The sequence below is a fragment of the Lissotriton helveticus genome, chromosome 3_1 (genome assembly GCF_964261635.1).
Source record: "Lissotriton helveticus chromosome 3_1, aLisHel1.1, whole genome shotgun sequence".
NCBI classification, from domain to species: domain Eukaryota; kingdom Metazoa; phylum Chordata; class Amphibia; order Caudata; family Salamandridae; genus Lissotriton; species Lissotriton helveticus.
In genome coordinates, this window is record NC_136061.1 from 244360340 (window position 1) to 244376649 (window position 16310).

Here is a 16310-nt window from a genome sequence, read left to right on the forward strand (position 1 = left end):
ACCTCCGAGTCCACCACCCCTGCGACCACCAGTCGCCTGACTGCCTGGTCCAACGTCAGCGACGAAGACACCGTAAAGACCATGAACTCCATCCACTCCGGATCCCCATCTGACACCTGCCCTCACCACGTCTTCAACAAAGCCAGCACAACCATCGTGCCCACCTCCCGAAAACAATCAACAGTTCCTTCGAGACAGCAACCTTCCCGTAAAGCTGGAAGCACGCCGAGATCAACGCCCTTCTGAAGAAGCCCAAGGCAGACCCCAAGGACCTCAAGAGCTTCCGGCCCATCTCCCTGCTCCCTTTCCCGGCAAAAGTGACAGAGAAGATTGTCAACAAACAGCTAACCCACTACCTCGAAGACAACAACATCCTGGACCCTTCCCAATCCGGTTTTCGCAGCAACCACAGCACCGAGACCGCCCTCATCGCCGCCACTGACGTCATCAGGATCCTGATGGACAAAGGAGAAACAGCCGCCCTCATCCTCCTGGACCTATCAGCAGCCTTTGACACAGTCTGCCACCGCACCCTCCATGACGCCGGAATTCAAGAGAAGGCCCTGGTCTGGACCACATCCTTCCTCTCCGGCAGAACCCAGAGTGTCCGCCTCCCACCCTTCCGCTCAAAAACCACCGAGATCATCTGCGGCGTCCCACAGGGATCCTACCTCAGCCCGACGCTGTTCAATATCTACATGCAACACTCGCCCACGTCGCACGACAACATAACCTCAACATCATCTCCTACGCCGACGACACCCAGCTGATCATATCCCTCACCGAAGACCCCCACACCACCAAAGCCAACCTCCACAGAGGAATGAAGGCCGTAGCCGACTGGATGAAGGACAGCAGACTGAAGCTGAATTCAGACAAGATGGAGGTCCTCATTCTCGGACCCACCCCATCAGCCTGGGACGACTCTTGGTGGCCCACATCGCTAGGCACAGCCCCGGAACCCACACCACCACGCACGCAACCTGGGGGTCATTCTCGACTCACCCTCTCCTTGACTAGGCAAGTCCACGCCGTCTCCGTGTCCTGCTTCAACACCCTCCGAATGCTCCGCAGGATCTTCAAATGGATCCCTCCCGACATGAGAAAAACCGTCACCCAGGCCCTCATCACCAGCAGACTCGACTATGGGAACGCCCTCTACTCAGGAACAACAACCAAGCTCCTGAGACGACTACAACGAATCCAGAACGCCTCGGCACGACTGATGCTCAACGTCCCCCGACGCAGCCACATCACACCCCACCTGTGAGGCCTGCACTGGCTCCCCGTCAACAAGAGGATCACCTTCAAACTCCTCATCCACACACACAAAGCACTACACAACACCGGACCCACATACCTCAACAACCGACTCAGCTTCCACACCCCCACCCGAAGCCTCCGCTCAGCCAACCTCGCCACAGTTCCTCGTATCGGGAAAACCACCGGCGGCGGCAGATCCTTCTCCTACCTCGCCGCCAAGATCTGGAACGCTCTCCCTACCAGCCTACGACAGACTCAGGACCTGCCAGCCTTCAGAAGACTTCTCAAGACCTGGCTCTTCGATCAGTTGCGCCCCACCCCCAGCGCCTTGAGACCCTCACGGGTATGTAGCGCGCTTTAGAAATGCAGTGATTGATTGATTGTTATTACGGTTTTAGTGTATGGGAGCTTTACGTGAGGCCCTGGTGACTGGATAAGAGCTCCTTTTAGAATAGATGTTACTGTATGAAAATTTTGTTTTTTGCTTTCCTCTAGAAAGGGTGTTGGGTAGCCTAATCTTTTTCCTAATTCCAGTTTTATTCCCCACTGAGAAAATGTGTTAATTTCTCCTAGGATTCGATCAACCAACTCATTTGGTATCCATGTTGTCTTTGTCGTTTATGGATATGTGGGTCACATGTAGATTGGAATTCGATTGCAAGCAAATCTGTTGAGTTGATGTCTTCCAGTCCCTTGATTGAGTGGACGAGTTTTAATATGTTTCCTCTGTTTAAGGTGTCCACTCTTCCTCTGGATTTATATTCGGGGACAAATAGTATAGTGTCTGTCTCCTTTGATGCCATAGCCCTGGTTTCTTGGGCTGAGGATACCTCGTGATGTTTGACCCTGTCAGAGAGATGGTTGTTATTTTTACAGTTTGATGTGGCAGTTTCGGCTCCGTTGAATTCTTCCGGTGCCTGCTCTAGAACCGGCTGCTTCCCGCTTTGTATTCTTTCCCTTGACTGACTATCTGTCCGTGTCCTTTCTCTACTACGTAAATCACTTTCTGGCTCAGCTCTTTCCCATTGTTGCATACGTGTTGCCATTCTACCTTCCTTTTGCTTGGGCTGTTCGCTTGTCGTCTCTGATGATTCTTTTGGCATTGGGATTTTCAATTTATTTGAAATCTTCGTGGTTTTCAGTTTCTTATCTAAGGGCAGAGTCTGCTCTACCTGGGTGGATGTTGACACTTCCTTACTTTGCTTTCCGCACAGGTGTTTTACACACTTCTGCTTGGATTCCTACTGTACCACTCTCAAGGGGATTGTTCTCTTTAGGATACTCGCTTCCTGAGACCTTAGACCATTCAATTGGTCCTGACTGTTTCCAACTGTTGTGTCTAGATCCGTCTCCTCTATCTTGCAGGAGACCGTTGCTCTTCCCGGGTGAGGGGCTAATGTGGCTTACTAGTCTAGAAATTGTTCTATCCATTTCTGCTTCATCATGACTGTTGCTACTTTTCGCGTCCTCTGTGTTACGCTTAATTTCTGGGCACATTTCTTTGCCTCTATTGTAGTGTAGTTCCTATATTCCCAATGGGCTCTGCGCATTGGAATAATATATCCTATAGATTAGACGTAGGACTGAGGTTGACTAGGTCTCTATCGAATATACTAGACTTAATTGTGTGTGCCAGCTAGCTCAGAGGTCACTAGAAACTTTCTCGAATTCACAAGAAGGGATTAGTCTCTGACAACCGCATAAACATGACAACTTTGTTTCCCCAAAATAAAACGTCTCTTCAGAGTCGTGGAAACAATAGATAGATATTTCACTCAGTCAATCGTGCATGCTTCGTTTCACCAGAGGTGCAGAGAAATAGACGGGCGTTTTCAATAAAAGGATTTATTGAACAGTCTTCTTTCTCAAGCATAAGAAATGATCTGCTACAATCGTAACACTGGTTGTAAAATATAATGCATACAGTATAAATAGTAGAATAAAATAATACTGTAAGAGCATTGTATGGTTCCTAAACCATATTTAAATACATACATAAATAAGAGGCTGAAAGTACTAAACTGGTGCTTCTAAAATACGCCTACCCCGGTGTACCTAACCTAAGCTCAGTATGAGGGAGGAAGTAAGTGAGGTGTAGCATAAATGTAGTATTCTTTTGCCAAGAATCTGCCCAAGATTTCTCTAAGGGTCTAATCAGCTCTGTACCTTAGTTTAGAATGGAGAAGGCTGGTCTTGGGACTCGATGTCTCAACAACCCGCAAGGGTAGCTTGGAAACACTGGAGCTGGATTTCTCGGTAGGAGAAACGTCAGCGTCTCTTTCAGTGTGTCTGCTGGAGGGTCGGCTTCCTTCGGCACTTGCTGTAGCAGGGCGCGCCGGGCAAGTAGATAGTCGAACCGCTCCAAACCACCGTGTGTTTGCTTGGGCCAGTGTGGGCATATTTATACCTTGAAGGTGCAGAGTTTGATGTACAGTTGGACATAATAACGTCATCAAAGAGTCTCAGTTCTTTGAAAACTCCATGAGTTCTTGGATAAATCAATACTCAAGCAAGGGGAAGTCCCTGACTGCTGAAGGCGGGTTTTTCCAAGAAATAGTTGTGGATTTTCTGAACTAGTGGAAGTAGCCCTGCCGTATGTGGACTGCTTGAGCTATGCCTAATATGGTTATCATTTCTATGCCTATATAAGGATATGGTGATTTATACCTATATAAGGGCATGAATCGGGAAACTTACAATAGTGTCCTAATATGATACAGAACACCATGTCTGCTGTGCTGTTACTCAGCAAAATCATGCTGTCACCATTCCTTCATTCGGTGTCCGTGATCATTGACTCGGTCTGCTCGCATAAGTACCCTTATGTGGATGTCCAGCTTGCTTGTTGCCCCTTTCTGCTGGTTGCCTTCTTGCTATTGCTTCTTTGGCTGCTCACGCAACCCTACAGGAGGGTTCTTGTTCTGCTTCATGTGCTTCTACCGTCTGCACGGTATGCTTCTGTTTCGTCCAGTTTTCCAATCGACTATCATTCTTACTGTGGTCCTGTTTTGGGTGCTTCTGATGGTTGCTGTCAGCTCTTTCACATGCCTCATAACAGAGTGACTCTCCAACGGCATCTCTTCTATTTCTACCACTACTGGCACTTTCTGTCCATCGATCGGCATCCTGCCAATACTGTCCTACGTATTTGGCTGGTACAGGAATGAACTGTGTTTTTCCACTGTTGTGCATACTGGACCAGCATGTGTTGACTCTGTCATACCAGTTGTCTTCCCTCTGGATTTTATTCACGGTCAGCACGTCAGAGGCTGCGAATCCATCAGTCCCTGGGTTCAGTTCCACTTCTTGCGAAGTCCTCAACTTTCCCTTTCAAATCAACATATCTAGGGTATGTTTTCTTTTTTCACCCGGTATTCATACCGGGGTTTTCATGCTGTTCTTGACGGCTTGTGGTGCCTTTGCCTCCTGATGTTTTTTTCTGTTTGAGCTTCATGGCCTGGTGTGGCTGCGCTGGTTTGCGATCCTCACCGTGGGTCGACTCCTTGTTGATGGCTATGTTGCCTCGGCAACTTCATGGGGTTCAGTCGCAGACCCGCCTCCTCTATGGGTATGGCTTTTGTATCTATTCTAAGTTGAGGAATCTGCGGCTAGACGTCTCTATCAGATGAACAAGTTACTTACCTTCGGTAACAATGTATCTGGTAGAGACATAGTCTAGCCGCCGATTCCTTAACGCTAGCCCATCCTCCCTGTTCTGCGAGGACCTTTTCAGTTTGGACTTTCTACGCTCGCCTCCCTCTGGGTTGTTTGATCCTTCTGCAGGGTGATGCTTTCGCTTCACTCCAACACAGTATGCTGATACTCATTCTGTTTTCATGGCTCTACTCCACCCAGGCTAGTAATTGGATGGTATGCTCATGTGTCATGTATCCTTTCCAACTCTATGCTCGGGGTTGTACATTGTGGGTTCTATTCGTGTTTTTTCCCACCCCGCTCTCGACTTTTCCACCCCTGTACTCCATTGGTTTGAAGTCTATTGGCTCTGCCACATTTATAGGTCTCTTGTTGGGGATACAACGGCTTTCTGGTGACGTTTTGTTGTTAATTGTCCTGGATCCAGTGTTCCGGACTTTAGATCCCTCACAGTTATTTATTAAGGTTGCAGACTTTGTCATCTGCCATGATGTTGTTTACATCTTCATTACCTCCAAGGGTGGTTGGCCTTCATTTTTTTGGAGGGGTTGCTTCTCAGAGCGGTGCTCTGCTCTTACCCTTTACTAGTTTGCAATATACAGTGCCTGGCGCTGTCCTTTATGGTGCTGTTTTTCACCATTCCATGTCTATTCATCATTTTTTCCCACTTCCCTTATTCTAACAGTTTTTTGGTGGTGGCTTCGCGTTGTGGAGCGGAAACGTTTCTCCGACGAAAACTGATGTCAGAGTGCCGGGAGGGGCATATATGGCTCTGCTGACGTCCCGGTCGTGGACGACGTCAGGGCAGAGCCGTGCGGCGCGCAGAGGTGCTGCTGCGGAAAGTTTTCCAGATCTAGTCTGACGCCTGGGGATATTCTAAGTTAAGGAATCTGCGACTGGACTATGTCTCTACCAGATACATTGTTCCCGAAGGTAAGTAACTCTTTCATTAAGTAATTGCTCCTTCGTACATCGAAAGATGACACAACAGGTCAAGAATTCAGCAAGCCTTATTAAATCCACGTGATCACTTTCTTTTACTCTTCTATACCATCTTTGCTACTGAAGGACCAGCACCTGTTTAGATCGTTTACATTGATCCACGACTTTAAAAAAAAGTTCTGTCAGAAAGAGAAGAGCTGAATGTTTCTTGAAGTCCTTTTCAAATTCTCAGAGACTAAACATATATCTATCCAAACATCTGTCACAAGCCTTGACCACTTAAAAAATAAATTGTTGCCAAATAACATTATGGCACCCCAATGCCAGTGGAACTCCAAGTATGGAACTTGACTTGTTTCCCAAGCTAGATGTGTTCCGTTCAGCCAGCACTACGGTGCTCGAGTTTCCATTCTGTGTTTAGCCTGTTTAGGAATAGTTGGCATGATTTTGATATTCAACGTTTAGAAATTTTAAAATGGCTTTGACTTCTGTTTTCCCCTGAAATACTTTCCTACTTGGCCATAAGACAATGTTAAAAAATGTAACCTCAACTTTATTGCACAACTTCTATGTGCACCATCATCCAGGTTGTGAGGCTATTGCTGTGTGAACGTTTGAAACCATTTTAAATCTGCAATAAAGAAAGTTTCAATGAGGTAATGTTATTGCCTTAAAAGTAACACAGTTAATTTTGTAAAAAAAAAAATAATATAGTCGGCAAATCAAACTATTACCACCTGTCTTGTAATTTATTCACTGCAGATTGTCCACCTATTCCAGTTATAGTGCTCAGTAGTGAATCTGACCTGTGTGTATTTTTTTATAACATTTGATGATAGTAGCAGCATTATTCACAACCTCTCGTGTGTCTGTGGGAGATTTTTTAGAAATACCAAACTTTAGTAGATAGAAGGGATACATTGTAGCTGTCCATTAATAAAACCCTGTGTTCCTTTAAGAAATAGTTTTTCTCTGGCATATATCGTCTTCTTTTAAGTCTCAATAAGCAGAAAGGTTTGTCTGCAGCGTATCTTTTACAAATACTAACTTTGCGTGAATTTACACTGTATGCTTTTCTGAACAGGATATTTAAACACTTTATAGACAGTGACTTTTTAAAAATGTGTTTTATCAATTTTTATTTTGTAGGTTGTCAGCCAGAGGTTTCCGCAAAACAGCATTGGTGCAGTTGGAAGTGCCATGTTCCTACGATTCATTAATCCTGCAATAGTTTCCCCCTATGAAGCAGGGATTCTGGAGAAGAAGCCACCACCTAGAATTGAACGAGGACTAAAGCTTATGTCAAAGGTGAAAGAGGGCATTGGATTGATTTTAAAATATGGGAAACATATCTATTGTCTTCAGAACATCTCATTCAATGTCGAATCCCCCAGACATTAGTCTGTGTTCTTGAAAAACACAGTTTTGTATCAATTTTTTGTGTCAATTGCCCCAACAGAATAAGTCTTACGGAGCAATATCTGAGTTTTTGTATTTGTGGTTTACATTTTGAGAATGATTTAATGGCAAGTGGCAAGTTTTGCAGAACTAGTTTATGCAGAGGGTACATCACTTGCCCATTCCCTTCCTAGCACACATTCCGCCATGAAGGGTTTACAGGCCAAATCTCAGTTGATTACTTTTTTACGAGGCAAAGTCTGCCAGTGAGGATCTGCCTAGTTTTGAGAATTTCTTTTTATCTGTGTGAGTCTTTTTCGATTGAAGACAGTAATTCTGCACAGTGATCTGCTATTTGAAAATCCAGTTTTTATGGTAGTCTTTAGTATTTGTTTTACCACTTCAATGTTCTGAACATGGTTATAATATGATGAGTCCCAAGCTTTATAAGTTTGTGCGTTGCGCAGTTAATACCCAACACTAAACTACAAATGGCTCACCTTCTTCAGAGTTATTTACTTGAGGATGCACAAATTAACTGAGATGATAGGCAATGGAAAACTTTGTATTATCTTCAGAGGAAATCAGTATGTTTTTGTCCATGACTGATGATAAATAGTGTGCTTGGTTCGTTTGGTTTCTGTTTATGCGATGAAAGTAGTCCTGTAATGCAGTGTTGTTTATAGAGATGACATGTGCAATTTCACAGTTCCTTAGTGTGCCAATCACCCTTTACACTGTTGACTTCTTACGTAAAATAGTTTTGAATGTGCAATATTCATTATTCAAACCAAAAACTAAAACTGCATGTCTCAACATATTGAAATTGTGTGTGTATACATATATATATATATATATATATATATATCTTTTTTTTAGATCCTTCAAAGTATTGCCAACCACGTTCTGTTTACAAAAGAAGAACACATGCGGCCTTTCAATGACTTTGTCAGGAATAATGTTGAAGCAGCTCGAAGGTAAGAGTAAAATAATTCACTGTTATTTTAAGCATGTTATCTTAAGCTTTTTCAAGCTTTTCATAATTTAGAGGATAACCTGTTTGTTGACCCAACTAGGCTTGGAAGCAGTGAACCTATAACTTTACTAAATAGTAACCCCATTTGCTTCTTCATATATAATTTCCGTACTGAATATATTTTTTTAATGGGTTTGCTAAATTATAAAGGAATCTCATGATCAAGACTTCAAAAAGATTGAACACAAACCCCAGTCATGGTACTGTTCATCTGATAGAGACTACTAGTCGCAGATTCCTTCACGTAGAATTATCCCCAGGCGTGAGACTGAATCTGGAAAACTTTAGCCACAGCGTCCCTGCTCGCCGGGGGCGGTGCGACACCAGGCAACTCCACCCAGGCGTCGTCCTCGTACGTGACGTCAGCGAAGTCAAATAAAACCCAACCCGGCACGCCTTTGTCAGTTTTTTCCTTTTCCATGTGCAAAGCGGATCCGGTCCTTGCTACTGATCTGTTTGGGCCCTCTTTTTCCTTCCATTGTCTCTTCTTTTTGTGGAACAGTGTGCGAATGCCTTCGGGCTTCAAGACTTGCATGTCATGTGGGCGTCTTATGTCGGCGACGGACCCTCACCTCATTTGTATTTGGTGTTTGGGGGAGGATCACGGCACCACTGATTTTGCAGTGTACCAACAGTTGAAGCCGAAGTCGCGGCTGGAGCACCGGATGAAACTTCTCTCGGCGTGTCTCTCCAGGTCGACGTCCTCCCCTCGGTCTGCTTCGGCGGACGGCTTCAGATACGTCCATGGTAGTTGTCCACGCCCTTCTCCGATGTCACGCGTGCATCGCTTTCGGGTGGGGAAGTGTCGCAGTTTGTCCCCAGGGGCTGGTTTCTGGCCTGCCGGGGGCGTGGGCTCTCCACGGGTGATGCAGCCTGCGTGTCGTCCTATCCACCGTTTCCCGGAGCTGGGGCGTCGAGAGTCCAGATGCAGACCTACGTGGTGGCTTTCCAGGCCTCGCTGGCGTCTCCTCCTCCTCCACCACCTCCTCCTCCCCCCCCCCCCCCCCTGGTACGTCGGCAGATCCCTTGCTTTGCGCGGGGCCCTCCGCGGTGCCAACCACGGCTTCAGCCCCGGCACCGACTGGTTCGGATCCAGGCTTGAAGGATTTGGTGCTTTTGAGGTGCAGTTCCTCCGGGGCACCTAGTCTTCGGAAGCTCAGTCTTCTCCGGAGGCAGGCTGTATATTGGTGTCGTCCTCCCCAGAGACTGGTCGCCGTAAGGTATCCAGGTCTGACCCTTGACCGTCCCGCTTATCTTCGGAGACGGACGACTTAGTTTGCAGCCGTCGCCCCGCAGGACCCTACGAAGGCCTTTGCTCACGCGGTGTCCACGGCCGTGGGCATTCTGCGCATGGGTGACCCGGTTGCTCACTTTCTGGCGGACCATCGCTTGGAAGTTCTCCACCAGGACTCTGGGAGGGAGGTCTTACTTCCCTTTGAGAGTTCGCTCCTTTATTCCCTGACTGGGCTTGGAGGCATCCCGCCTCAGGGGATCCGGTGCCTCAGCACCTTCTCCACCGGCATCTTCCAGCGCCGCATGACCCGGCGTGCCTTTCCCGCCACCCCTCTGCTGCCAGTCCACTTTTGCAGACCGCCTTTCCCTCCCTGCCACCACTGTTGACTCCGCCGTCCCGGGAGGCCCGCTGGCTGGATTCTTGGGGGCGCAACATGTTCGCCGTCGAGGTGAACGGGCCTGTTACAACTTGTGTGTTTTCACTAGGACCTCCTCTTGTTTGTGAGACTCGGTTGAGTCTCTGGGATCCGCAGCCTCCCAAGAGACTGTCCAGGTGGACTTACGGCATCATGCTGTGGATGGCCAGGAGCTAGCTGCGTTTATTCTCCGCTCCGCTCTAGACATCTCGGAGGTGCTGGGCCGGGCCATGGCTTCCTCAGTCGCCCTCCGTCGCCATGCTTGGCTTCGAAACGGCGTGTTCCTTGAAAATAATCGGGAGCAGGTCATTGTTCTTGTTTGATGGCCTCCTCCTCCTCCTCCGCCTCCACCTCCTCCTCCTCCTCCTTCCCCTCCTTAGTGACTGCTAAGTTGGGCTGGTTCTGGGCCTTCTTAGGCCGCTTGTTCTGACTGTGGAGTGTGCTTTCTGGCCATTGAAGTGGCCAGAAAGGAGAAGTGTGGCTCACTGGTTAGGAGCGGCAGACCCTGATGCAGAGGTCTGACCTGGGACCAGGGTTCAATTACCGACGCGGCAGGGTCTTGGGCTCAATGTCCACGGACTCGATAATTCTCGCCTCGTTGCCTACTCTAATCATGGGTCCCACTCTGCAACTCTGGGCAATAGCTTGCTTAATCTCCACAACGGCCCCGAAAGCGCTGGGATGCCTGGCTTCACCTTGGGGGTGCCCAGTAGGGGGCATCTCACAGGGAAAGCCAGGAAGGGTTCCACAGCGGTATACAGCGCCAGAATGCCTGAAAGGTGATAGTGCGCTTTACAAGTATACATACAATAACATTTTACACACATTGAGTCCTCCTTGGGACTTTGGCATTGTTGGCTGCTGGATGGCCCTATGTTGACTATGTGTGTGTTTTTTTCTGGAGTTGTTACGCAGACTTGGCCCTGAGATTGGAGAGAGGTGTGGCGCCGCGGCCAGGGCGACTGACGCTGGAATCTGGGGATCACGGTTCGATCCCCGTCTCCGGCGGCAGGTTAGCCCAGCACCATGCGACTCTGGGCAATAGCTTGCTTAATCTTCCCGACGGCCCCCTGCGCCTAGAGACCCTAACGGGTGATTGTGCGCTATACAAATGTGGATTATTAAGATTAGGCCTTCAGCTTTGCTTGAGCTGCTTGTCAAGCCTTCTGCGGGGGTCTTTTTCCCCGTGGCCCTTTTGTTTTTTCCTCTGCTGCGGAAGTTCTTCCAAAGAGGGTTCCCATATCTTGGAACTTAATGTACCCTATGTGGGGTAGTGGTAGCTGTTATATAATTTGCGCTCTGCTAGGGAGTTCTGGTCGTCTTCGAGCGATGGTTCTCCATGGCGTTTCTGTATGTTGCTTTTGCTTCTTGAGGTCGGGTGCGCAGCCCCTCGAAGTGTTGTGGCCAGGCATTTTCTCACCTTCCTCCCCCTGTCCTGAGGGCTGGGGTGATTCTAGGTGCTGCCTTGTCAGGCGTAGACTGCCCGGTCTTTCTGGGGCCCCGGGCTGTTCTTCTTGCTTTGGCAGCTTATGACTGTTGGCGCTGTTCTAGCTGGCCTGTTGACTTCCTTCTGGAGGGGGCTCTCCTTCCGTTCCCTCTTTTCCTTGGGCTCTCTGGGCGGCTTCTTTTTCTTCCTCCTCTTCCTTTCTTGGGATTGGATGGAAGCTATGTTGCATTGTAAGAGAGAGAGGTGCTTTGGCCTCTCTAGCCTTGCCCTTGGTTCTTCTGCTGTGAGGGTACGGGCCTCTTCAGTCTCCCTTTCCTCATACACCCTCTGGGGGTCGGTGGAGTTCCCCTTGTGGGGGCTCCTCTTGCCTGGCGGGGATGAAGTTTCTCTTCTGGCCCGCAGATCTGGTCCCCTATGGGACCTTCTGTTCAATCCAGGCTGGTGGGGTCCTTTTGCAGACCCTCCTTCCCCGTGGGTATTGCTAGGGTATCTATTCTAAATGAAGAAATCTACGGCTAGTAGTCTCTATCAGATGTACGAGTTACTTACCTTCGGTAACAAAGCGGTTCATTCCTCCTCTTGGTTCCTTGGAGGATGGGGTTACGGTGCTTCTGTGTCCTGCTGCTCTGGTTATTCCAGGTTTGGGGGGGGGTTTACCTTCAATCTCTGTCCTCCTCTCCCCTCCCTTCCCTTCATGTTGCTGCTTAGGGTCCTAGCCCCTCTGCTTACCTCTGAATAGGGGTCATCTGGCTTGGTCTTGCCCTTATTCCTTGGGGGGTGGTTGCCCTCTATGCTGGGGTGGCTTGGAGGTTTGTGTTTCCGTCTGTCTTGGGACTGGCTCCCCTTCCTTATTTCTGGATGGGGTGGTGGGCCTGTTAGGTGTATCATGGCTTTTTACGCATGTTCCTTGTTATTAATTATAAGGATGCCTACCTATGTCGCTGTTTGATGGAGTCTATTGCTGACTGTGAAAGTATGCCCTTTGTTATTGAATTCTCCCCAAAGACTAGTTTCACAGGTATTCTTATCTACGTCCCCCTGGATCCAGTAGACAATTTCAAACAGCCCTTCCCTCCGCAGTGGCTGACCTGGTAACATCTCCCTCAAATTTTACATTACTTGGAGATTTTAACATTCATTTTGATAATATCTCAGATACTGTTGCCACAGAGATGACAGCCAGTTTAGCTGTCATCCAACTGGAGCAACGTGTTTTATCTCCAACGCATGTTAAAGGCCATCTTTTAGACCCAATTTTCAGCAACTGTGAACATCTTAAAGTGGTGTCATTAGCTGTCTCCCCTGGACAGATCACAAACATCCTTGCCTTGTCACTCCTAATCGACTCAGCTCTAGAAGGAAGACAACCCTTGTACCTGTGTTTTATTGACTACAGCTCTGCCTTTGACCGCGTAAACAGAAATCTGCTGTGGCAAAAACTGGAGAGAAAGAAAATTCCAGCAACATTACTGAACCAACTAATCCTCCTGCACAGCGACACATGGGTCCAGGTCAAACTAGGTACCGGTGATTTTTTAACTAAGAAAATTCCAACTAACACAGGAGTAAAGCAAGGATGTGTGCTAGCGCCAACCTTATTTAATCTCTTTATGGCCGATCTATCTACCACACTAAATGAAAACAACTCACATGCGCCAAAACTGGGGGGCACTCAATTGTCTAACTTATTTTACGCTGATGACTTGGTGCTAATCAGCCGGACTCCGATCGGCCTACAGCGGCTCCTCGACATCACAGCACAACACTCCAAAACAAATAAACTCAGTATCAATTTTGGCAAAACAAAAGTCATGCGTCTCAACTACCGCAAGAAGAAACCAACATTCAGTTGGAACCTGGATAAAATAAATTGGAAGTCACAAACAAATACCGTTACTTGGGAGTGACTATTGACCACAGAGGGAGCTTCAAACCGCAATGTGAGGAGATAAAAAAGAGAGGCTTAATGACAGCTGTATCGCTAAGGAACCTGAAAAATAAGATCATTGGCCCAAGCTTCACCCCACTCCTAAAACTGATACAAGCCAAACTGATACCATCCATTACATACGGCAGCGAAGCATTGAGAGGCAGGGATACCGGAACCTTAGAAGGAGTAATTACAAGAGCAATGCGGATGATGTTTGGCCTCCCGAGATACACTTCTCCGGCGCAGATTCGACTCGAATTTGGGCTGGTTAAGGAAGAGCTTGCCCGTAAGGGAGCATACCTTAAGACCTGGCACAAAATTAGCAGAGGGGAAGCAAACACCCTCAACGCTCTCCTCTGGAAAGATCTACAAAGCAAAGACAACTGCCCAGCAAGACTCTTTCTAGAAGATGCAATAAAACAAGTCAACTATGGGATCTGCAAGGGAGCCTGGCAGGTTTCAAAAAAGCTGTAAACAATTCAGTTAGGAAAGAATCCCTCTTACAAGACAAAGCCTCACTAACGGAGAGAACACATGGCTGGCTGACAGTACAAACCTACAATAAACTCACACCACAGGCATACCTTCTGACCAGCTTCACCAAAAAAACAAAAGAATCATTCTTAAAATCACGATTAGGAGTATTACCCTCAGCTGACCATATGGCCCCTTGGCTGCGGCCCCCAACACCGGCAAACTGTCGCCTGCGTGGAACTCACGAGGAAAACATAGTACATCTCATCACTACCTGCAAAGAGCTGCAGCAAGACCGCAGGAACCTACTGAGACCCCTACTCATAAAAAAAGGAATCAGGACGTGTAGACAAGCAACTCTGGCTTGCTTCAGAGGCGACGAAGTTCAAATGGCTTGCCAACTGATAAAATACCTCGGAGTTGTAGAAAGCAGATTCAACACAAAGAAAGAACAAACGGACAAGGACAGCACACCCTCTATATTGCGAGTGCCAAAACATCAAGACAGCTCAGAGACTTAAACTGAATTAAACCACTGGCATACTATAACTAAAAGTTATGAATATTCAGGGTAATGGCCAGCCAGTCTTTCAAAAAGGAATAGGCACTGCAATACCTAACTTTGTATAGGAACGAGGGCCGGGACTGACAAAAGAAACCCTCTCCCTAGAAGGTTACGAGCACCTAAACGGCAGACGGACACTCCGTTCTTTTTAACCTTTTTTAAATTGCACTTTGTAACATAGCTTAAATCTAATAACTCCATCATCTATGCTGCTCTAAATATTTTTAATACTTTCCTTTTTTACTGCTGATGGTTTTTGTAATGGTTTTTATTAACTGCACAATAAAGTATTACCTTACCTTACCCTGGACAGATCATTTTTTAATTCCGTTCACCTGGACCACTTATAAATCTCCATCCACTACCTCTATCCCTCGTAAAACCCGAAATTGGTCCAAACTTAATGTAGATAATTGGTCCAATACCCTCACTACTACTAGACCTTCACTCTCTTGTGATCCGTCTGCTAACAACAACCTATGTAATAATTGGATCACCTCCTCTTTGGACTCTGTACTCCCTTTTCGTACCTCTGGTTCGACAAGACAACAAAAAACTGCACCTTGGTACACGGATGAGCTCAGGGATAAAAAACGTCTCTGTAAGAGATTGGAGAGAAAATGGCGTATGACTTATGACCTTACCTCTACCTATAGGGAAGCCATCAAGATCTATAAATCCGTTATAAAAGCCATACAATCAGCCTATTACAATGAAAAGATAACGCTGGCTAAGTCTAAGCCTAAAGAGATTTATCAGATAGTGAAAACTCTGATAAGGCCTCCAGCTCATTCGGCTGGTAACTGTAATTCACTTTCTCATTACAATGAGCTGGTTGACTTTTTCTTTTTGAAAATTAACACGATCTATCTCTCCTTCTCGGACCCAGTGGTGGAACTATCCTCCCAAAATTCTGATTTGGTCTTAGATACAGAAGCTCCTTGTCAAAATAAGCTCGATCATTTCCCTGTGCTGAATCTGGAAACACTTGAGACCTTAGCACACCAAATAAAATCTGGTTCCCCGTGCGACCCTGCTCCTCCAGGTACGTTGGTTTTGAGCAGTAAAATCATTCTTCCCACACTTATGGAGTTGTTAAACTCTTCCATCTTGAGTGGGACGGTACCTTTGGCATGGAAGCATGCCATGGTACGGGCACTGTTGAAGAAACCAGCTCTTGACCCGGGCAACCCCAGTAACTATCGCACGATCGCCTTGCTCCCCTGGGTAGCCAAGATCCTCGAGAAACACATTAACATCATCTTAACTCAGTTTCTCGAGGATAACCATCTGCTTGATGTTTCCCAGACGGGTTTCCGCCCCAAACATGGGACAGAGACTGCCCTGCTGGCTGTGACAGAGGAGGCGAGGCGGATTCTAGATCGGGGGGGATCAGTGGCAGTGATCCTCCTCGACCTGAGTGCTGCTTTCGATACGGTAAACCATAAAATCCTCTTAAGCCGCCTCGCCGACCTGGGTATATCGGGAGAAGCCCTGGTCTGGTTCAAGTCTTTTCTAACTGACAGAACTTTCCAGGTCTTCGATGGTATATCTGTCTCGTCAAGCAGGCCTCTGGGCTGTGGAGTGCCACAAGGCTCTTCATTGAGCTCTACGCTCTTCAATGCATATATGAGGCCGCTGGCTGGGATTGTTTGTCCGCATGGTATTAACATCATTTCTTATGCGGACGACACCCAGCTAGTGGTCTCCCTTGTGCAGAAGAGTGGCCTCCAATCTTCACCCAATTTAACAACATGCTTGGAGCAGGTCAAGAGCTGGATGATGAACTCCTGTTTGAAGCTCAATGAAGATAAAATAGAGCTTATGCTCCTGGGCCCGGCAGCCCCGTCCACTCTGGAGTTGATGTGGCCTTCGAGCATGGGGACAGCTCCCACTCCCAGAGATAACATCAAGAGCCTAGGGGTATGGTTGGATAAATCATTGACCTTCAA

At 47.3% G+C, this 16310-nt stretch overlaps 1 protein-coding gene across 8 annotated transcripts in view; it reads left to right on the top strand.

Annotated features, from left to right (window-relative positions):
* NF1 (neurofibromin 1) overlaps positions 1-16310 on the top strand; it is a 2143703-nt gene that overhangs the window by 1374102 nt on the left and 753291 nt on the right. For all 8 annotated transcript variants that reach the window (XM_078679713.1, XM_078679719.1, XM_078679717.1 and 5 more), the window contains 2 exons: positions 7009-7167; positions 8137-8234. In XM_078679713.1, coding sequence (XP_078535839.1) covers positions 7009-7167; positions 8137-8234 — 257 coding nt within the window. The remainder of the gene's footprint in view (positions 1-7008; positions 7168-8136; positions 8235-16310) is intronic.